Source organism: Talpa occidentalis, unplaced genomic scaffold, assembly GCF_014898055.3.
Source record: "Talpa occidentalis isolate TD23 unplaced genomic scaffold, MPIMG_talOcc4v2.1 talOcc4.15, whole genome shotgun sequence".
Classification (NCBI taxonomy): domain Eukaryota; kingdom Metazoa; phylum Chordata; class Mammalia; order Eulipotyphla; family Talpidae; genus Talpa; species Talpa occidentalis.
In genome coordinates this window covers 68,104,390-68,126,926 of record NW_023601543.1, presented here as the reverse complement: position 1 = coordinate 68,126,926, position 22,537 = coordinate 68,104,390, and the positions used below count along the sequence as shown (strand labels likewise).

The window sequence follows — 22,537 nt, the reverse complement described above, 5'->3', positions numbered from 1 at the left end:
CTTTTTCAATGTCCCATTTCTCACAGGACCAAAAACATTTCAATTACAGTCTGGCTCAGTTATTCCTTTTAGAATCCATTTTACAACATTCCCACTCTGACTCCAAAATTATGACCACAGTGTCTAAACAAAGCAAGATCATCAAGACTGTTCTTTCTGTCTGACACACTCTCTTCACCAACACACCCCTGCTGCCACTTTCCATCTGAAGAAACTCAATCATACTTAAAAACTCAGATTTAAATAGATCTATGAAATATTTACCAACTCCCATTAAATCATCATGCTGATCTTTGTATAAACACATTACTATGTTCTCTGGACTTCCATATTACTATAAATAAATCTATTATAGCATAATACATTTTGATAATTTCTATGTGAGGTTTCCCTCACTTGAGTATTGGTTACTTGGGAGCATAGACTGCTACAACATTTGACAAATTTCTACTCTCTAGAACAAGTAACTAATTTTATGTTAAAAGGCATCTTAAATAAGCCAAACTGAACAATATCCCAAATTCTGTAGTGAAACATTGTCTTCACATGAACAACTTGAAAGAAGGATCCAAAACAATTATTAAGTGTAACTGGTAAGAGTAGAAACTCCAGAAACTCTTACAGGTCTCCTTTAGATAGCACTGGAAATAAGAATTATTTTCACCAAATCATCCCATCTACACCAATACACAAGGGATTAAAAACAGCAAAAGTCAGTAGTCATTCATGTAGGCAAAATAATTACTATGGATCTGGTTTAAGAGTCTCTGTGATGTTCTGGCTAGGAGGATAAAAATGAAATATGGAGAATTAAGGAATTCTCTGGGTGAGCAGAAACCCCAGCAAAGTTTAATTTTCTGGTTTTTTTTTGTTTTGTTTTTTTGTTTTTGGAGTTTTAACAAATAATGCACAATGAAGCTACTGGGAAATAAAAGGAAGAGGACCCAACTAAAAGAGATTCAGCATACCCCGGGTGAATAATCACAGTGTGGCCTTTTTACTGAGTATATAAGATTCTAGGGAAAAAAGACAGAAAGACAAAAAAGACTGAGCACCTGAAAATAAAAATTCTTTTATTCCATTAGGATAACGTCAGCATAGTATGACTGCGAATGAAACCTAACTTGGAAAAAAAAAAAAAAACCTAACTTGACTAGAACCCCGTGAGGTAACAATGCGGGGGGTGACGCATGCCTAGGCAACCACGTGTGCTAGGTGCCGGGATACAGGTGGTCTCGGTCGTTTACTCGCCGGACACTGCGGAACCCACGGAGGCAGGAGGCGGTCGGGGGACGCGGCGTGTAGGTGAATCCAGCTTGGCTGGATCGACACACACTAACTGTGGGAAGCTCAACTTCCTGGATGGGAAGCAGGAAGTCAAGAAAGCCAAAATTCCGTTACTTTAATTGAACACCGAGCGGTGAAAGACAGGTGGTTTTCCACCTGTTCGTCTAGATGGAAAGCTCAGATTCCGAAGATGAAGGCGACGGAGCGGAGAGCCTCGGCGGAAGTCAGACCGACCGACTCCTCCGGGAAGAAGATTTCTTCCGATTCGTAAATAATCTGACTGTAGAGGATTATAAACTTATGCGGGATAACAATTTGCTTGGCATCCCAGGAGAAAGTACAGAAGAAGAACTGCTGAGAAGACTTCAACTTCTTAAAGAAGACGCACCACAAAACACAGATGAAAACACAGGTATGTTTCACTTTTGGGGGGAATAGGATGGGAGGAGTAAGGAACATAATATTCGCCAAATATTATATCAGAGGGGTACAAATTAATTTGGTGCTAAGTAACTTCTCATTTAAAATAAACTGGCATTTACTTATCTGGTGGTAAAAATGCCAAGGTGTTTGCCCTCTAATCATATTTAGGTGTTTTTAATTGGGAAAAATTATACAACAGCCTGTGGATATTTTTGTTGGTTTTCCACCTCCAATAAAAGTTCCTTCTACTTGCTAAATTATTTCTGCTATATAGACATATGACTTCCTTAGAAATATTTCATACTCTAATGGTTCTCAAATGGAGGTAATTTTGTTCTCTCCATCACAGAGTGTCTGGAGCTATTTTTGCTTGTCATAGTGGAGGGTGGGGGTTACTGGCAGGTAGTGGGTACAGGACAGAGATGCTGCCAAACATCCCACAATGCAAAGAATGGCTTCTCAAAAAAAAGAAATGGTACTAAAATGTAAATATTGCTAAGGTTGAGAAACCCTGCTCTCACCTAAGGCCTTGTGTTTATCTCCCAGTATAAAGTATAGAATTTTACTCTCTAATGAAGTAGATGTTATGGTGGTTTGGTTTGTAAATATTGCCTTATTTATTGTCCAAGGTTCACCCTACTCATTTAATCTCACCTTCAATTTCAGACCAGTTACAAATTTTGGTAACTTTAAAAGAATACAAATAACTTTAAACCTATAAACCTTGTTTATATATGTGTAATGGCTAGAACAGACTTTTTTAATTATTTTTTAATTTTTAAAATTATTATTTTAGATATTTCTTACATCATTTTTCACAATTTTTGCATTTTTCACATTTTTGCACAATGTATGCATTTTCATCTTGCTTATAGTCCCCAAACAATTCCCACCTCCCTAGTTTTGATCCTACTCCCTCCTCCTCTGCTGTAGTGTGTCTCTGTTTTATAGTTGTTTGTTGATTTTGATTTTTGCTTTGTTATAATTAGGATTTTTACCTGGTCTCTTATTTAGGTTTTCAAAATTCCTGCTATGAGTAAAACCATCTGGTATTTTTCTTTTTTGTTCTGGTTTATTTGGCTGAGCATGATCCCTTCCAGCTCCATCCATGTTGCTACAAATTGCATGTGTTTATCTTTTTGGATTGCTGAGTAATATTCCATGGTGTATATGTACCACATCTTGATCCAGTCATCTATTTTGGGGCATTTGAGTTTTTTCCATAGCTTAGCTATTGTAAATAGTGCCACTATAAACACAGGGGTGCAGGTGCTCTTTGGAATTGATGTTTCTGTGTCCTTTGGGTAAATACCTAGGAGTGGAATTGCTGGATCATATGGAAGCTCTATGTTTAGTAGGTCCAGAAATCTCCACACAGCTCTCCATAGTGGTTGGGCCAGTTTGCACTCCCACCAGCAGTGCAGGAGAGTTCCTTTTTCACCACATCCTCACCAACGTTTGTTGTTGCTAGTTTTTTTTTTTGTTTTTTTTTTTAATATGTGTCATTCTCATTGGTGTAAGATGGTATCTCATTGTAGTTTTGATTTGCATTTCCCTGATAACAAGTGATGTTGAATATTTTTTCATATGCCTGGTGGCCATTTGCATTTCTTCTTTGGAGAAGTTTCTTTTTAGCTCTTTTGCCCATTTTTTGACTGGATTATTTAATTTGTTTTTTTCTGGATTATTTACTTTGTTTTTGTCTCATCAGCTCTATAGATTTTTTGTAATCAGTCCTTTATCATTAGTGTTGTGTGCAAAATTTTTCTCCCAGTTGGTGGGGTGTCTTTTAGTTGTGGTATCTGTCTCATTTGTTGTACAGAAGCTCTTTAATTTGATGTAGTCCCATCTGTTTATCTTTACATTCACTATCAATGCTTTGGGCGATGTGTCTTTAAAGATGTTACTGAGGGGTATGTCATGTAGTGTTTCGCCTATATTTCCTTCTATATATTTTATTGTTTCAGGTATTATGTATAGTGCTTTAATCCATCTTGAGTTGGTTTTTGTGCATGGTGTGAGGTAGTAGTCAAGCTTCATTCTTTTGCATGTAGCACTCCCATTGTCATAGCACCATTTATTGAACAAGCTTTCTTTGCTCTATTGCATATACTTTGCTCCTTTGTCAAAGATTATTTGTGGAGGGCCTCCCCGGTGGCGCAGTGGTTGAGCGCTGGGTTGTGAAGCTGCCCGCGGCCTCTGCGGCACCGGTTCTATCCCCGGCTGCTCCCCGGCCACCAGAGGAGGGTCCCACATGGCGCGCAGACCTCTCCTGCTGCCCACTGCTACCCTCAGCAGTGTACTTCGGTCCTTCTGCCTGCTCTGCTCCCCGCTCTGGCTCTGGTGAATTCTCTCACCCTCCCGCGCTTCTGACTGTACCCAGTGCTTGTATAAATAAATAATCTTTTTAAAAATTAAAAAAAAAAAAGATTAGTTGTGGATTTATTCCTGGATTTTTATGCTTGGTTCTGTGTGTTTGTTCTTGTACCAATACAATGCAGTTTTGATTATTATGGCTTTGTAGTATATTTTGAAGTCTGTGAGGAGAGCTTTGGCTATTCGGGGGTTTTGGTGGCTCCATATGAACATCATCAATATTTGTTCTATTTCTTTGAAGAATGTCATTGAAATTTTTATTGGAATAGCATTGACTCTGTGGATTCCTTTTGGTAGGATGGCCATTTTGTCAATGTTAATTCTTCCAGTCCATAAGCAGCAGTTGTCTTTGCATTTCTTTGTGTCTTCATTTATTTATTTATTTATTTAATTTTATTTTTTTATAGACACATGTTTTTGTTTCATTTGTTTGTTTGTTTGTTTTGTTTATACATGCACTGGGTACAGTCAGAAGCACGGGAGGGTGAGAGAATTCACCAGAGCCAGAGCAGAGAGCAGAGCAGGCAGAAGGACTGAAGTACACTGCTGAGGAGAGCAGCGGGCGGCAGGAGAGGTCTGCACGCCATGTGGGACCCTTCTCCAGTGGCCAGGGAGTAGCCTGGGATCGAACCGGCGCCACAGAGGCCGCGGGCAGCTATGCAACCCAGCGCTCAACCGCTGCACCACCGGGGAGGCCCCATTTATTTATTTTAGCAGTGTTTTATAGCTTTCTTTGTAGAGGTCCTTTACCTCTTTGGTTAGGTTTATTCCCAAGTATTTGATATTTTTCTGTTTCAATAATAAAAGAGATGGTTTTCTTGATTTCTTCTTTTTCAGATTTGTTGTTTGTGCATAGGAGACTACTGTTTTTGCGTGTTCATTTTGTCTCCTGCTATTTTACTAAACTGATTGATTAGACTGATTAGTTTTTGTGGAGTTTTTGGGGTTCTCTATGTATATTATCATATCATCTGCAAATAGTGATAGTTTGACTTCTTTCAAGTTGGATTCCATGTATGTCTTTCTCTTGTTTTATTGATCTGGCTAGCACTTCCAGTATTATACTAAAAAGCACTGGTGAGAGTGGACATCCTTGTCTTGTTCCAGATCTTAATGAAAATGCTTTTGACTTTTCACCATGAGATTGATATTGCTATGGGCTTGTCATATATGGTCTTTATCATATTAAGGTATGTTCCTTGTATCCCGAGAATTTCAAAGGCCTTTATCCATAAATGGTGTTGTACTTTGTCAAAAGCTTTCTCAGCATCTATTGATATTACTGTATTGTTTTTATATTTCTTTTTGCTGATGTGTTGGATTACACTGATTGGTTTTCAGATGTTGAACCATCCCTGTGACCCTGGAATAAATCCTGCTTGCTCGTGGTGAATTATGGCTACATTGTTGGATTCTGATAGCGAAAATTTCATTGCAGATTTTTGCATCAGTGTTCATTAGAGAGATTCGCCTGTAGTTTTCCTTTTTTTGAGTTGTCCTTGTTCAGTTTTTGTATTAGTATAATGCTGGCTTCATAGAACATGTTTGGATCATCCTTTCCTTCTCAATTGTTTGAAAGAGTTTGTGAAGGAAAGGCACTTGTTAGTTTCTGAATGTTTGGTAGAATTCATTTGTAAATGCATCTGCTCCTGGGCTTTGGTTTTGGGGGAGGGTTTTGATTACCATTTCAGTTTCACTGCTTATAATTGGGCTGTTTAGGTGTTCTATTTCTTCCTTATCTAGCTTGGGTGATTGTAAAGTTATAGGAATTTATACATCTCTTCTGTATAATTGAACTTGTTTGCCTATAACTGTTCATAGTAGTTTCTGATCCTTCTTTTGATTTTAGAACAGACTATTTTAACGACGACATTATCAAAATTACCTAGGTTGAGAGCCTAGAAATAATGTGATACACTAATAATAATTAGACAATAATGTAAACTGAATTTTAAAACTAGCACTGCACATTAACTGGTATTTACCTTGTTTAATTTAATTAGTATTTTTAAAGATTTATTTATGCATACAAAAACTAGGGTACATGCTAGAGATGCGGGTAGTTAGAGGATTCACCAGAGACAGAGCAGGGAACAGAACAAGCAGTCTGACTGAATACACTGCTGTGGGGAGCAGTGGGCAAGACAGGAGTGGTCTGCTGTGCCATGTGGGTTGCTCCTTGGCCTTGGGAGATTGAACTCCTGCTGCAGTGACTGCAGATTACTTCATAGGTTGCGTCCTCTCCCTTCTGCCACCAGGGAGGCCCCTCATGTAGTTTGATAGTGAAAGAAAAATTGTGGAATGCACCACTCCTCCCTCTGTGCTACACAAGACTTTGTATGATGAAACACTGAAAATAGACTTCTTCCAGATTCCTTTTTAAAAATCCAGGTTTTCAAATTTATGTAGGATTAGCTAACTTTTTTCATAATTAATAAACTGAATCATTTCTGCCTTATAAATTTAGACAGTGCGGTTTACAAACTGCTAACTATAAATGTGAGCTCCATTCAAAGCATGAGTATTTTAATTCTCAGTTTTTGTTTTGAAGCAACATGTTAGTGTCATTTTGTGATGATAAAATTGTGGTAGTTCCTTTTTAAGAACCACCTGCCTCCATCTTGCTGACAGGTGGAGGAGACTCCACAGATGATGTGTCCAGTGGTGACTCTCTAAGAGACTGGCTTAACTCTGTTACACAAACTGAAAATGTGACAGGTGAGCAAAGAGAAAACCAATCTTGGACAGAAGTGAACCAGACTGATCCAAACAGTGAAGACTCCAAAATAAATTCAGAAAGAAGTGCCAACTATAATACTGAGAGCCCAGATATGGAGAATGGATATGCACCATCTCCAAGACTTCATGGAACAGAAAATACGGAAGACAGCCAGAGCCAAATGGATAATTTACCATGTGAATCAATATATACAAAACCGTTTAAGTGTGAACAAAGTGCTAATGAATCAGTGGACATCCCACCTACCAGAGGTCAGAGGAGAGCAAGAAGCAGAAGCCCAGACCATAGAAGAACCAGAGCGAGAATTGACGGTAGGTCACCTTCAGATTTACTGAGTGAAATCACAGCAGGATTTCATGACATAAGACCTTGGAATTTTATTTTTATTTTATACTGTTTAACTTTTTTTCATTTTTGCACAATGTATGCATTTTCATCTCCAGTATAGTCCCCATACAATTCTCACCTCCCTTGTTTTGAATCTACTCCCCCCCCCGACCCCACCCCGTATTGTGTCTCTGTGTTATAGTTGTTTGATGATTTTGATTTTTGCTTTGTTATAATTAGGTTTTTACCTGGTCTCTTAATTAGGTTTTTTAACTTCCTGCTATGAGTAAGACCATCTGGTATTTTTCTTTTTCTTTCTGGCTTATTTCACTGAGCATGATTCCTTCCAGCTCCATCCATGTTGCTTCAAATTCCATGAGTTTATCTTTTTTGATTGCTGAGTAATATTCCATTGTGTATATGTACCACATCTTCTTGATCTAGTCATCTATTTTGGGGCATTTAAGTTGTTTCCATAGCTTAGCTATTTTAAATAGTGCCACTATAAATATAGGGCTGCAAGTGCCCTTTTGAATTAATGTTTGTGTTCTTTGTGTAAATACCTTGGAGTGGAATTGCTGGATCATAGGGAAGCTCCATCTTTAGCAGGTTGAGGAATCTCCACACAGCTTTGCATAGTGGTTGGACCAGTTTGCACTCCCACCAGCAGTGCAGGAGAGTCCTTTTTCTCCACATCCGCACCAAAATTTGTTGTTGCTAGTTTTTTTTGTTTTTGTTTTTGTTTTTTTAATATGTGCCATTCTCACTGGTGTAAAATGGTATCTCATTGTTGTTTTATTTGCATTTCCCTGATTACATGTGATGTTGAACATTTTTTCATATGCCTGGTGGCCATTTGCATTTCCTCTTTGGGGAAGTTTCTTTTTAACTCTTCTGCCCATTTTTTGACTGGATTATTTATTTTGTTTTTGTGGAGTCTCATCAGCTCTTTGTAGATTTTTGTAATCAGTTCTTTATCATTAGTGTCTGCAAAATTTTCTCCTACTTGGTGGGATGTCTCTTAGTTTTGGTTTCTATCTCGTTTGCTGTACAGAAACTCTTTAATTTGATGTAGTCTTATTTGTTTATCTTTGCCTTCACTATAACTGCTTTGGGTGATGTGTCTTTAAAGATGTTACTGAGGAGTATGTCATGTAGTGCTTTGCCTGTATTTCCTTCTACATATTTTATGGCTTCAGGTCTTATGTCTAGTGCTTTATCCATCTTGAGTTGGTTTTTGTGTATGTTGTGAGGTAGTAGTCAAGCTTCATTCGTTGCATGTAGTGCCCCAGTTTTCCTAGCAGTTTTATTGAACAAATGTTCCTTGCTCCATTGCATATACTTTTCTCCTATGTCAAAGATCAGTTGTGGGTTTATTCCTGGATTTTATGTTTGGTTCCATTGGTCTGGGTGTTTGTTCTTGTTCCAATACCATGCAGTTTTGATTATTATGGCTGTGTAGCATAGTTTGAAGTCTGGGCATGTGATGCCTCCATTCTCTTCTTTTTCTTTTCAGGAGAGCCTTGGCTATACGGTGGTTTTGGTGTCTCGATATGAATTTCATCAATATTTATTCTATTTCTTTGAAGAATGCCATTGAAATTTTCATTGGAATAGCATTGAACCTATAGATTGCTTTAGATAGGATGGCCATTTTGTCAAAGTTAATTGTTCCAATCCATCAGCAGCAGATGTCTTTCATTTTCTTCATGTCCTGTGTATTTTAACAGTGTTTCATAGTTTTGTTTGTATAGGTCATTTGCCTCTTTTGTTAGGTTATTCACAAGTATTTGATTTTTTTTGTTTCAATAATTAAATAGATGGCTTTCTTGATTTCTCCTCCTTCAGATTTGTTTGTGCATAGGGAGGCTGTTGACTTTTGTGTGCTGATTTTGTATCCTGCTACTTTACTAAACTGATTGATTATATTGATTAGTTTTTGTGGAGTTTTTGGGGTTCTCTATGTATATTATCATATCATCTGCAAATAGTGATAGTTTGACATCTTCCTTCCAGTTGGATTCATTGTATGTCTTTCTCTTGTCTTATTGCTCTGGCTAGGACTTCCAGTATTATATTGAAAAGCATTGGTGAGAGTGGACATCCTTGTCTTGTTCTAGATCTTAATGAAAATGCTTTCAACTATTCACCATTAAAAATGATATTGGCTATGGGCTTGTCATATATGGCCTTTATGATATTAAGGTATGTTCCTTGTATCCCGAGAATTTCAAAAGCCTTTATCCATAAATGATGTTGTACTTTGTCAAAAGCTTTCTCAGCATCTATTGATATTATCGTATGATTTTTATATTTCTTTTTGCTGATGTGTTGGATAACACTGATTGGTTTTCAGGTGTTGAACCATCCTTGTGACCCTGGAATAAATCCTATTCGCTAGTGGTGAATTATCTTATGGATACATTGTTGGATTCTGATAGCTAAAATTTCATTGCAGATTTTTGTATCAGTGTTCACTAGAGAGATTGCCCTGTAGTTTTCTTTTTTTCAGTTATCCTTGTTCAGTTTTGGTATTCGTGTAATGTTGGCTTCATAGAACGTGTTTGGTATTATCTTTTCCTTCTCAATTGTTTGAAAGAGTTTGTGAAGGATAGGCACTAGTTTGTTTCTGATTGTTTGGTAGAATTCATTTGTAAATGCATCTGCTCCTGGGCTTTGGTTTTGGGGAAGGGTTTTGATTACCATTTCAATTTCACTGCTTGTAACTGGGCTGTTTATGTGTTCTATGTATTCTTTATCCAGCTTTGGGTGATTGTGAAGTTGTAGGAATTGTCCATCTCCTCTGGCTTGTTGAACTTGTTTGCCTATACTGTTCACAGTAGTTTCTGATCCTTCTTTTGATTTTAGAACAGACTATTTTAAAACGACTTCACTATCAAAATTACCTAGGTTGAGAGCCTAGAAATAATGTAATAAACTGATAAGAATTACACAATAATGTAAACTGAATTTAAAACTAGCACTGCACATTAACTGGTATTTAACTTGTTTAATTTAATGAGTATTTTTTTAAATATTTATTTATGCATACAAAAACTGGAGTACAGGCCAGAGATGCGGGTAGTTAGAGGATTCACCAGAGACAGAGCAGGGAACAGAACAAGCAGAGTGACTGAAATACACTGCTGAGGGGAGCAGTAGGCGAGACAGGAGCGGTCTGCTATGCCATGTGGGTTGCTCCTTGGCCTGTGGGGGATTTAACTCGTGCTGCAGTGACTGCAGATTACTTCATAGGCTATGTCTTATCCCTTCTGCCACTAGGGAGGGCCCTCATTAGTAGTTTGATAGTGAAAGAAAAATTGTGGAATGCACAACTCCTCCCTCCGTGCTACACAAGTCTTTGTATTATGAAACACTGAAAATAGACTTCCTCCAGATTCCTTTTTAAAAATCCAGGTTTTCAAATTTATGTAGGATTAGCTATTTTTTTTCATAATTAATAAACTGAAATGTTTCTTCCTTATAAATTTGGACAGTGCAGTTTACAAACTATTAACTATAAATGTGATCTCCATTAAAGTATGAGTATTTTAATTCTCAGGTTTTTTTTTTTTTGAAACAAAGTGTTAGAGTGTCATTTTGTGAAGATTTAATTGTGGTAGTTCCTTTATAAAAACTGCCCACCCCCCTCTTGCTAACAGGTGGTGGAGACTCCTCAGATGATGTGTCCAGTGGTGATTCTCTAAGAGACTGGCTTAACTCTGTTACACAAACTAAAAATGTGACAGGTGAGCAAAGAGAAAACCAATCTTGGACAGAAGTGAACCAGACTGATCCAAACAGTGAAGATTCCAAAATAAATTCAGAAAGAAATGCTAACCATAATACTGAGAGCCCGGATAGGGAGAATGGATATGCACCATCTCCAAGACTTCATGGAACAGAAAATACGGAAGACAGCCAGAGCCAAATGGATAATTTACCATGTGAATCAATATATACAAAACCGTTTCGGTGTGAACAAAGCACTAATAAATCATTAGTGGACGTCCCACCTACCAGAGGTCAGAAGAGAGCAAGAAGCTTCAGAAGCCCAGACCATAGAAGAACCAGAGCGAGAACTGACGGTAGGTCACCTTCAGATTTACTGAGTGAAATCACAGCAGGATTTCCTCATGATATAAGACCTTGAAATTTTTTTTTTATTATATACATTGTTTATTTTTTTTTCATTTTTGCACAATGTATGCATTTTCATCTCCCATATAGTCCCCATACAATTCCCACCTCCCTTGTTTTGAGTCTAGTTCCTCCTCCCCCCACACCCGGTATCGTGTCTCTGTGTTATAGTTGTTTGATGATTTTGATTTTTGCTTTGTTATAATTATGTTTTTACCTGGTCTCTTAATTATGCCATCTGGTATTTTTCTTTTTCTCTTTGGTTTATTTGGCTGAGCATGATCCCTTCCAGCTCCATCCATGTTGCTGCAAATTGCATGAGTTTATCTTTTTTTGGATTGCTGAGTAATATTCCATGGTGTATATGTACCACATCTTCTTGATCCAGTCATCTATTCTGGGGCATTTGGGTTGTTTCTACAGCTTAGCTATTGTAAATAGTGACACTATAAACATAGGGGTACAGGTGCCCTTTTGAATTAATGTTTGTGTCCTTTGTGTAAATACCTGGGAGTGGAATTGCTGGATCATAGGGAAGCTCCATCTTTAGCAGGTTGAAGAATCTCCACACAGCTTTGCATAGTGGTTGGACCAGTTTGCACTCCCACCAGCAGTGCAGGAGAGTTCCTTTTTCTCCACATCCTCACCAACATTTGTTGTTGCTATTTTTTTTTTTTTTTAATATATGCCATTCTTACTGGTGTAAGATGTTATCTCATTGTCGTTTTATTTGCATTTCCCTGATTTCAAGTGATGTTGAACAATTTTCCTATGCCTGCCGGCCATTTGCATTTCCTCTTTGGGGAAGTTTCTTTTTAGCTCTTCTGCCCATTTTTTGACTGGATTATTTACTTTGTTTTTGTGGAGTCTCATCAGCTCTTTGTAGATTTTTGTAATCAGTTCTTTATCATTAGTGTGTGCAAAAATTTTCTCTCAATAGGAGGGGTGTCTTTTAGTTTTGGTTTCTGTCTGGTGTGCTGTACATAAGCTCTTTAATTGGATGTGATCCCATCTGTTTATCTTTGCCTTCACTATCACTGCTTTGGGTGATGTGTCTTTAAAGATGTTACTGAGGGGTATGTCATGTAGTGTTTCGCCTGTATTTCCTTCTATATATTTTATGGCTTCAGGTCTTATGTCTTCTCCTTTAATCCATCTTGACTTGGTTTTTGTGTATGGTATGAGGTAGTAGTCAAGCTTCATTCTTTTGCATGTAGCACCCCAGTTGTCCCAGCACCATTTATTGAACAAACGTTCCTTGCTCCATTGCATATACTTTTCTCCTATGTCAAAGATCAGTTGTGGGTTTATTCCTGTTTTTTATTTTTGGTTCCATTGGTCTGTGTGTTTCTTCTTGTTGCAGTACCATGCAGTTTTGATTATTATGGCTTTGATTTATATTTTGAAGTCTGGGAGTTTGATCCCTTTGTTCTTTTTTTTTTTTTTTTCCAGGAGAGCTTTGGCTATATGGTGGTTTTGGTGGCTCCATATGAATTTCATCAATATTTGTTCTATTTCTTTGAAGAATGTCATTGAAATTTTCATTGGAATAGCATTGAATCTGTAGATTGTTTTGGTAGGATGGCCAATTTATCAAAGTTAATTGTTCCAATCCATCAGCAGCAGATGTCTTTCCATTTCTTCATGTCCTGTGTATTTTAACAGTGTTTTATATCTTCTTTGTATAGGTCCTTTGCCTCTTTTGTAAGGTTATTCACAAGTAATAGATTTTTTTGGTATCAATAATAAAACAGATGGCTTTCTTGATTTCTGCTCCTTCTAATTTGTTGTTTGTGCATAGGAAGGCTGCTGATTTTTGCATGTTGATTTTGTATCCTGCTACTTTACTAAACTGATTGATTAGATTGATTAGTTGTTGTGGAGTTTTAGGGGTTGTCTATTTGTATTATCATATCATCTGCAAATAGTGAGAGTTTGAATTCTTCCTTCCCTATTTGGATTCCTTGTACATCTTTCTCTTGTCTTATTGCTCTGGCTAGGACTTCCAGTATTATACTGAAAAACAGTGGGAAGAGTGGACATCCTTGTCTTGTTCCAGATCTTAATGAAAATGCTTTCAACTATTCACTAGTAAGAATGATATTGGCTGTGGTCTTGTCATATATGGCCTTCTTGATATTAGGGTATGTTCCTGGTATCCTGAGAATTTCAAGAGCCTTTATCATAAATGGGTGTGTACTTTGTCAGAGCTTTTCTCAGCATCTATTGATATTATCATATGGTTTATATATTTTTTTGCTCATGTGTTGGATTACACTGCTTGGTGTTCCTATGTTGAACCATCCTTGTGACCCTGGAATAAATCCTACTTGCTCATAGTGAATTATCTTATGGCTACATTGTTGGATTCTGATAGCTAAAATTTCATTGCAGATTTTTTGCATCAGTGTACATTAGAGAGATTGGCCTATAGTTTTCTTTTTTTTGAGTTGTCCTTGTTCAGTTTTGGTATTAGTGTAATGTTGGCTTCATAGAACGTGTTTGGTATCATCCTTTCCTTCTCAATTGTTTGAAAAGAGTTTGTGAATGATAGGCACTAGTTCGTTCTGAATTTTGGTAAAATTCATTTGTAAATCCATCTGCTCCTGGGCTTTGGTTTTGGGGGAGGGTTTTGATTACAATTTCAATTTCACTGCTTGTAATTCGGCTGTTTAGGTGTTCTATTCCTTCCTTATCTAGCTTGTGTGATTGCAAAGTTATAAGAATTTATCCATCTCTTCTGTATTATTGAACTTGTTTGCCTCTAACTGTTCATAGTAGTTTCTGATCCTTCTTTTGATTTTAGAACAGACTATTTTAAAACGACTTCATTATCAAAATTACCTAGGTTGAGAGCCTAGAAATAATGAACTACACTAATAAGAATTAGACAACAATGTAAACTGAATTTAAAAAAAAAAACACTGCATATTAACTGGTATTTACCTTGTTTGATTTAATGAGTATTTTTTAAATATTTATTTATTTATGCATACAAAATGGGGTACAGGCCAGAGATGCGGGTAGTTAGAGGATTCACCAGAGACAGAGCAGGGAACAGAACAAGCAGAGTGACTGAAATACACTGCTGAGGGGAGCAGTGGGCGAGACAGGAGCGGTCTGCTATGCCATGTGGGTTGCTCCTTGGCCTGTGGGGACTTAACTCGTGCTGCAGTGACTGCAGATTACTTCATAGGTTATGTCTTTTCCCTCTGCCACTAGGGAGGGCCCTCATTAGTAGTTTGATAGTGAAAGAAAAATTGTGGAATGCACCACTCCTCCCTCTGTGCTACACAAGTTTTTGTATTATGAAACACTGAAAATAGACTTCCTCCAGATTCCTTTTTAAAAATCCAGGTTTTCAAATTTATGTAGCATTAGCTAATTTTTTTCATAATTAATAAACTGAAATGTTTGTTCCTTATAAATTTGGACAGTGCAGTTTACAAACTATTAACTATAAATGTGAGCTCCATTAAAGCATGAGTATTTCAATTCTCAGTTTTTTTTTTTTGGAAACAAAGTGCTACAGTGCCATTTTGTGAAGATTTAATTGTGGTAGTTCCTTTATAAAAACCACCCACCCCCCTCTTGCTAACAGGTGGTGGAGACTCCTCAGATGATGTGTCCAGTGGTGACTCTCTAAGAGACTGGCTTAACTCTGTTACACAAACTGAAAATGTGACAGGTGAGCAAAGAGAAAACCAATCTTGGACAGAAGTGAACCAGACTGATCCAAACAGTGAAGATTCCAAAATAAATTCAGAAAGAAATGCTAACCATAATACTGAGAGCCCGGATAGGGAGAATGGATATGCACCATCTCCAAGACTTCATGGAACAGAAAATACGGAAGACAGCCAGAGCCAAATGGATAATTTACCATGTGAATCAATATATACAAAACCGTTTCGGTGTGAACAAAGCACTAATGAATCATTAGTGGACGTCCCACCTACCAGAGGTCAGAAGAGAGCAAGAAGCAGAAGCCCAGACCATAGAAGAACCAGAGCGAGAACTGACGGTAGGTCACCTTCAGATTTACTGAGTGAAATCACAGAAGGATTTCCTCATGACATAAGACTTTGGAATTTTTTTTTTTTATTTTATACATTGTTTATTTTTTTTTTCATTTTTGCACAATGTATGCATTTTCATCTCCCATATAGTCCCCATACAATTCCCACCTCCCTTGTTTTGAGTGTACTCCCTCCTCCCCCCACGCCCCTTATTGTGTCTCTGTGTTATAGTTGTTTGATCATTTTGATTTTTACTTTGTGATAATTTGGTTTTTACCTGGTCTCTTAATTATGTTTTCTAACTTCCTGCTATAAGTAAGACCATCTGGTATTTTTCTTTTTCTTTCTGGTTTATTTGGCTGAGCATGATCCCTTCCAGCTCCATCCATGTTGCTGCAAATTGCATGAGTTTATCTTTTTGGATTGCTGAGTAATATTCCATGGTGTATATGTACCACATCTTCTTAATCCAGTCATCTATATTGGGGCATTTGTGTTGTTTCCATAGCTTAGCTATTGTAAATAGTGACACTATAATCATAGGGGTGCAGGTGCCCTTTTGAATTAATGTTTGTGTCCTTTGTGTAAATAGCTGGGAGTGGAATTGCTGGATCATAGGGAGCTCCATCTTTAGCAGGCTGAGGAATCTCCACACAGCTTTGCATAGTGGATTGCACTCCCACCAGCAGTGTGGGAGAGCTCCTTTTTCTCCACATCCTCACCATCATTTGTTGTTGCTAGTTTTTTAATATGTGCCATTCTCACTGGTGTAAGATGGTATCTCATTGTCGTTTTGATTTGCATTTCCCTGATTTCAAGTGATGAACATTTTTTCATATGCCTGGTGGCCATTTGCATTTCCTCTTTGGAGAAGTTTCTTTTTAGCTCTTATGCCCATTTTTTGACTGGAATATTTACTTTGTTTTTATGGAGTCTCATCAGCTCTTTGTAGATTTTTGTAATCAGTTATCATTAGTGTGTGCAAAAATTTTCTCCCACTTGGTGGGGTGTCTCTTAGTTTTGGTTTCTGTCTCGTGTGCTGTACAGAAGCTCTTTAATTGGATGTAGTCCCATCAGTATATATTTGCCTTCATTATCACTGTTCTGGGTGTTGTGTCTTTAAAGATGTTACTGAGGGGTATGTCATGTAGTGTTTTGCCTATATTTCCTTCTATATATTTTATGGCTTCAGGTATTATGTCTTCTCCTTTAATCCATCTTGACTTGGTTTTTGTGTATGGTATGAGGTAGTAGTCAAGCTTCATTCTTTTGCATGTAGCGCCCCAGTTGTCCCAGCACCATTTTGAACAAACGTTCTTTGCTCCATTGCATATACTGTGCTCCTTCATCAAAGATTAGTTGTCGGTTTATTCCTGGATTTTATGTTTGGTTCCATTGGTCTGTGTGTTTGTTCTTGTTCCAATACCATGCAGTTTTGATTATTATGGCTTTGATTTATATTTTGAAGTCTGGGAGTTTGATCCCTCTGTTCTCTTTTCTGCAGGAGAGCTTTGGCTATTCAGGCATTTTGGTGTCTCCATTTGAATTCCATCAATATTTGTTCTATTTATTTGAAGAATGCCATTGAAATTGGCCATTTTGTCAAAGTTAATTGTTTTAACCCATGAGCAGCAGATGTCTTTCCATTTCTTTGCGTCCTATTCTATTTATTTTTACAGTGTTTTATAGTTTTCTTTGTATAGTTCCTTTAACTCTTTTGTGTGGTTTATTCCCTAGTATTTTTTTTTTTGTTTCAATAATAAAAGAGATGGCTTTCTTGATTTCTCCTTTTTCAGATTTTTTGTTTGTGCATAGGTAGGCTGCTGATTTTTGAGTGTTGATTTTGTATCCTGCTACTTTACTAAATTGATTTGTTTTAGTTTTTCTGTGGTGTTTTTGGGGTTCTCTATGTATATTATCATATCATCTGCGAATAGTGATAGTTTGACTTCTTCCTTCCCTATTTGGATTCCTTGTACATCTTTCTCTTGTCTTATTGCTCTGGCTAGGATTTCCAGTATTATATTGAAAAGCAATGGTGAGAGTGGACAGCCTTGTCTTGTTTTAGATCTTAATAGCAATGCTTCAAACTATCACCATTGAGAATGATATTGGCTATGGGCTTGTCATATATGGCCTTTATGATATTAAGGTATGTTCCTTGTATCCTGAGAATTTCAAGAGCTTTTATCATAAATGGGTGTGTAGGGTCCAGGTGGCGCAGCGGTAGAGCGCTGGTTGCGAAGCTGCCCGCGGCCTGCAGCGCCGGTTCAATCTGCTCCCCGGCCACCGAGGAGGTCCCACATGTGCGCAGACCTCTCCTGCCGGCTGCTCCCTCAGCAGTGTACTTTGTCCTTCTGCCTGCTCTGCTCCCCGCTCTGGCTCTGGTGAGTTCTCTTCGCTTCTGACTGTGCCCCGTGCATGTTAAACCAAGCAAACAAATAAATAAAGAAAAATGCCTCTATTAAAAAAAAAAAAAAATAAAAAAATATACCCCATAAATGGGTGTTGTACTTTGTCAAAAGCTTTCTCAGCATCTATTGATATTATCATATGGTTTTTATATTTCTTTTTGCTGATGTGTTGGATTACACTGCTTGGTGTTCAGATGTTGAACCATCCTTGTGACCCTGGAATAAATCCTACTTGCTAGTGGTGAATTATCTTATGGCTACATTGTTGGATTCTGATAGCTAAAATTTTTCATTGCAGATTTTTGCATCAGTTTTCAATGGAGAGATTGGCCTGTAGTTTTCTTTTTTGAGTTGTCCTTGTTCAGTTTTGGTATTAATGTAATGTTGGCTTTATAAAACGTGTTTGGTATCCTTTCCTTCTCAATTGTTTGAAAGAGTTTGTGAATGATAGGCACTAGTTCATTTCTGAATGTTTGGTAGAATTCATTTGTAAATCCATCTGCTCCTGGGCTTTGGTTTTGGGGGAGGGTTTTGATTACCATTTCAATTTTACTGCTTGTAATTGGGCTGTTTAGATGTTCTATTTCTTCCTTATCTAGTTTGGGTGATTGTAAAGTTATAGGGATTTTTCCATCTCTTCTGGATTGTTGAACTTGTTTAAATATAACTGTTCATTGTAGTTTCTGATCATTCTTTTGACTTTAGAACTGACTATTTTAAAACGACTTCATTATCAAAATTACCTAGGTTGAGAGCCTAGAAATAATGTAATAAACTAATAAGAATTAGACAATAATGTAAACTGAATTTAAAAACTAGCACTGCACATTAATTGGTATTTACTTTGTTTAATTTCATTAGTATTTTGATAGTGAATGAAAAATTGTGGAAAGCACCACTCCTCCCAAACTGGTACACAAAACTCTGTATGATGAAACACTGAAAATAGACTTCCTCCAGATTCCTTTTTAAAAATCCAGTTCTTCAAATTCATGTAGGGTTAGCTGACTTTTTTCATAAGAAATTGAAATGTTCCTGCCTTATAAATTTAGACAGTGCAGTTTACAGACTATTAACTATAAATGTGAGCTGCATTCAAAGCATATGAGTATTTAAATTCTGTTTTTGTTTTGAAACAAACTGTTAAAGTGTCATTTTATAATGATTTAATTGTGGTAGTTCCTTTATAAAAACCACCCACCCCCCTTTTGTTAACAGGTGGTGGAGACTCCTCAGATGATGTGTCCAGTAGTGACTCTCTAATAAACTGGCTTAACTCTGTTACACAAACTGAAAATGTGACAGGTGAGCAAAGAGAAAACCAATCTTGGACAGAAGTGAACCAGACTGATCCAAACAGTGAAGATTCCAAAATAAATTCAGAAAGAAATGTTAACTATAATACTGAGAGCCCGGATAGGGAGAATGAATATGCACCATCTCCAAGACTTCATGAGACAGAAAATACAGAAGACAGCCAGAGCCAATTGGAAAATTCACCATCTGAATCGATATATACAAAACCATTTAGGTGGGAACAAAGCACAAATGACTCATTAGTTGACATCCAACCTACCAGAGGTCAGAGGAGTGCAAGAAGCAGAAGCCCAGACCGTAGAAATACCAGAGCTAGAATTAGAGGTAGGTCGATTAAAGATTTCCTGAGGGATATTGAAGAAGGATTTCCTCATGGCATAAGACCTTGGAATTATCATGATCTACGGGGAAATGAAATTGAAAGATATTCTACAACTCAGCACCAAGAAACACCCAGACAGCAAGTAACTAAACCCGAGTTGCAAAACAGAGGTCCTTCTGTAACCTCTGAAATAGGAAATGTCATTCAAGATGAATATTCTTCTGACTCAGACAGCATTGGTGACCCTTGGGGATCAAGGTTGATGAATTCAGCTATATTCTCTGATACAGAAGAAGGAAGAGTTCAATCTAGAGAAACTTATGAGGAAGACAGCATAGCTAGTAGAACTTGGTTAACATCTAACAGACCAAACAATGCTGAGACATTAGAAAGTGAAAAAGGAGGACTTAGCCATATGTTCTCACATTCTGAGCAGGCTGATAGGACAGCTTATGACAGTACCAACAGACTTTCCCTTCACAGGCTTTTAAGTTCTTCTTGCAGTGACACAACATCTTCTGCAATTCCGAACACATCAGAGCAGACAATGACTGGTTTTAGTGACTCAAGTAACCGTATGGGCACTACCAACAGACTTTCCCTTCACAGATTTTTATGTTCTTGCAGTGATGCAACATCTTCTGCAATTCAGAACACATCAGAGCAGACAATGACCAGCATTAGTGACTCAAGTAACCGCATGGGCGCTACCAACACACTTTCCCTTCATAGATTTTTATGTTCTTGTTGCAGTGACGCAACATCTTCTGCAATTCAGAACACGTCGGAGCAGACAATGACCGGTTTTAGTGACTCAAGTAACCGTATGGGCACTACCAACAGACTTTCCCTTCACAGATTTTTATGTTCTTGTTGCAGTGACACAACATCTTCTGCAATTCAGAACACATCGGAGCAGACAATGAACAGTTTTTGTGACTCAAGTAACTGTATGGGCACTACCAGCAGACTTTCCCTTCATAGACATGTATGTTCTTGTTGCAGTGACACAACATCTTCTGCAATTCAGAACACATCAGAGCAGACAATGACAGGTTTTAGTGACTCAAGTAACCGTATGGGCACTACCAGCAGACTTTCCCTTCATCGATTTTTATGTCATTGTTGCAGTGACGCAACATCTCATGCAATTCATAACACATCAGAGCAGACAATGACAGGTTTTAGTCACTCAAGTAACTGTATGGGCAGTAACAACAGTCTTTCCCTTCATAGGCATTTATGTTCTTGTTGCAGTGACGCAACATCTTCTGCAATTCAGAACACATCAGAGCAGACAATGACAGATTTTAGTGACTCAAGTAACCGTATGGGCACTACCAGCAGACTTTCCCTTCATCGATTTTTATGTCATTGTTGCAGTGACGCAACATCTCATGCAATTCATAACACATCAGAGCAGACAATGACAGGTTTTAGTCACTCAAGTAACCGTAAGGGCACTACCAACAGACTTTCCCTTCATAGATTTTTATGTCATTGTTGCAGTGACGCAACATCTTCTGCAATTCAGAACACATCAGAGCAGACAATGACAGGTATTTGTGACTCAAGTAACCGTATGGGCACTACCAACAGACTTTCCCTTCATAGATTTTTATGTTCTTGTTGTAGTGACACAACATCTTCTGCAATTCAGAACACATCAGAGCAGACAATGACCGGTTTCAGTGACTCAAGTAACCGTATGGGCACTACCAACAGACTTTCCCTTCACAGACTTTTATGTTCTTGTTACAGTGACACAACATCTTCTGTAATTCAGAACACATCGGAGCAGACAATGACCGGTTTCAGTGACTCAAGTAACCTTATGGGCAGTACCAACAGACTTTCCCTTCACAGACTTTTAAGTTCTTGTTGCAGTGACACATCTTCTGCAATTCAGAACACATCAGAGCAGACGACAGGTTTTATTCACTCAAGTAACCATACAGACAGTGACGGTAATTTGGAGCCTAATGTCTCAGCACCAAGTCCAGACATCGAAAGGACATCATCACCAAATGGAAGAGATGGTTCTGGTAATAGTAGTAGTTCTGATATCAATGCAATTCCTAGATTTTATTTCCATCCAGCTTCGCCATCACTTTCTAGATCGAGCTCCAACTATGCTCCTAGTTCCAGTTCTACTCCTATTTCCAGTTCCAGCTCCAGTGATAACATTTCAGTCATCAGTTCACAGCTGTTTGAAGGCAATGATGAAAGGAGCATATCAGGATTATCAGAGAACACAACAGGGAGTAGACTTATATCCCCGGTAACGTTTGATGATAGTGACTCTTGGACCTCCCTTAATCTGGATCAGTTTTTCCTCTTAGAAGAAGATCAGCATCAATCTACAGGTCTCACCAAAGCCCAAATTGACAACTTGGCTATAAGATCATTCGGTGAAAATGATGCATTGAAATCCTGTAGCATATGCCTCACAGAGTTCACAGAAGGCAACAAGATCCGCACGCTACCTTGTGCCCATGAATATCACGTACACTGCATCGATCGCTGGCTGTCGGAGAACACTACCTGTCCTATTTGTCGCAGGGAAGTAGTAGATCCTGCTGAGAGGGAAAATTCTAATTGAGATACTAATTCTCAGCTATAAAAGCTGTTTTAGTGATGGACAAATGATGCTCACCTGACAACACTCACCTGTCTCACGTCCACGATTGGAGTAATACTTAAATATAATAATCTGAATGTATACCAAAATTTTATGCAATAATATGAACTGAATCATCAGTTGCTGAAGGAATTATTGTATTGTCCCCCAAGTTTTCCTCAATAACAACAGTGAATGTTAAAAATGTGAACTGAATCACTGGTTCCTGGAGGAGTTATGGACTTTTCTCAATTTTTCTGTTCCAGAATAGAAAATATTAGAAACTCAATATTATCCTGCCTGACAATAAAAATTAGCTTCCCACTATAACGAGTTACTTGATTTTAATAAACTTCATAGGTACACTGGGTTGGGATCTTCCTGATTCTGAGAGTGACATCTTAAAATGATATAATCAGTCCAGATAAATCCTAGTAGTCTTTTATCTAGTCTTATAAATCCCAGATATCTCATAGTCTTGTCCCATCTTGCATGTGCACATAAAGAAACAGCAATCAAAATGATTTAAAAATTTACTAGACTCACTCACCA

General features: G+C 37.7%; 1 protein-coding gene across 2 annotated transcripts; it reads left to right on the top strand.

The window, feature by feature from the left end:
• Window positions 1-1,207: 1,207 nt before the first annotated feature.
• Window positions 1,208-22,107, top strand: LOC119246241 (dentin sialophosphoprotein-like). Of its 2 annotated transcripts, XM_037512549.2 has the most exons (5): window positions 1,208-1,699; window positions 6,718-7,137; window positions 10,816-11,241; window positions 14,895-15,317; window positions 18,945-22,107. In XM_037512549.2, exons 1-5 carry the CDS (start codon window positions 1,456-1,458, stop codon window positions 21,965-21,967), a joined length of 4,536 nt encoding a protein of 1,511 aa, XP_037368446.1. In that variant the 5' UTR covers window positions 1,208-1,455; the 3' UTR covers window positions 21,968-22,107. The 2 variants fall into 2 exon arrangements, with proteins under 2 accessions (XP_037368446.1, XP_054551765.1); XM_054695790.1 differs by lacking the exon at window positions 6,718-7,137.
• Window positions 22,108-22,537: the final 430 nt, after the last annotated feature.

Excerpts from the sequence above, each read along its gene's own strand:
- LOC119246241 (XM_037512549.2), top strand. The coding sequence starts at position 1,456 with ATGGAAAGCTCAGATTCCGAAGATGAAGGCGACGGAGCGGAGAGCCTC. Across the intron at positions 11,242-14,894 it reads AACCAGAGCGAGAACTGACG|GTGGTGGAGACTCCTCAGAT; the intron begins GTAGGTCACCTT and ends TCTTGCTAACAG. Across the intron at positions 15,318-18,944 it reads AACCAGAGCGAGAACTGACG|GTGGTGGAGACTCCTCAGAT; the intron begins GTAGGTCACCTT and ends TTTTGTTAACAG.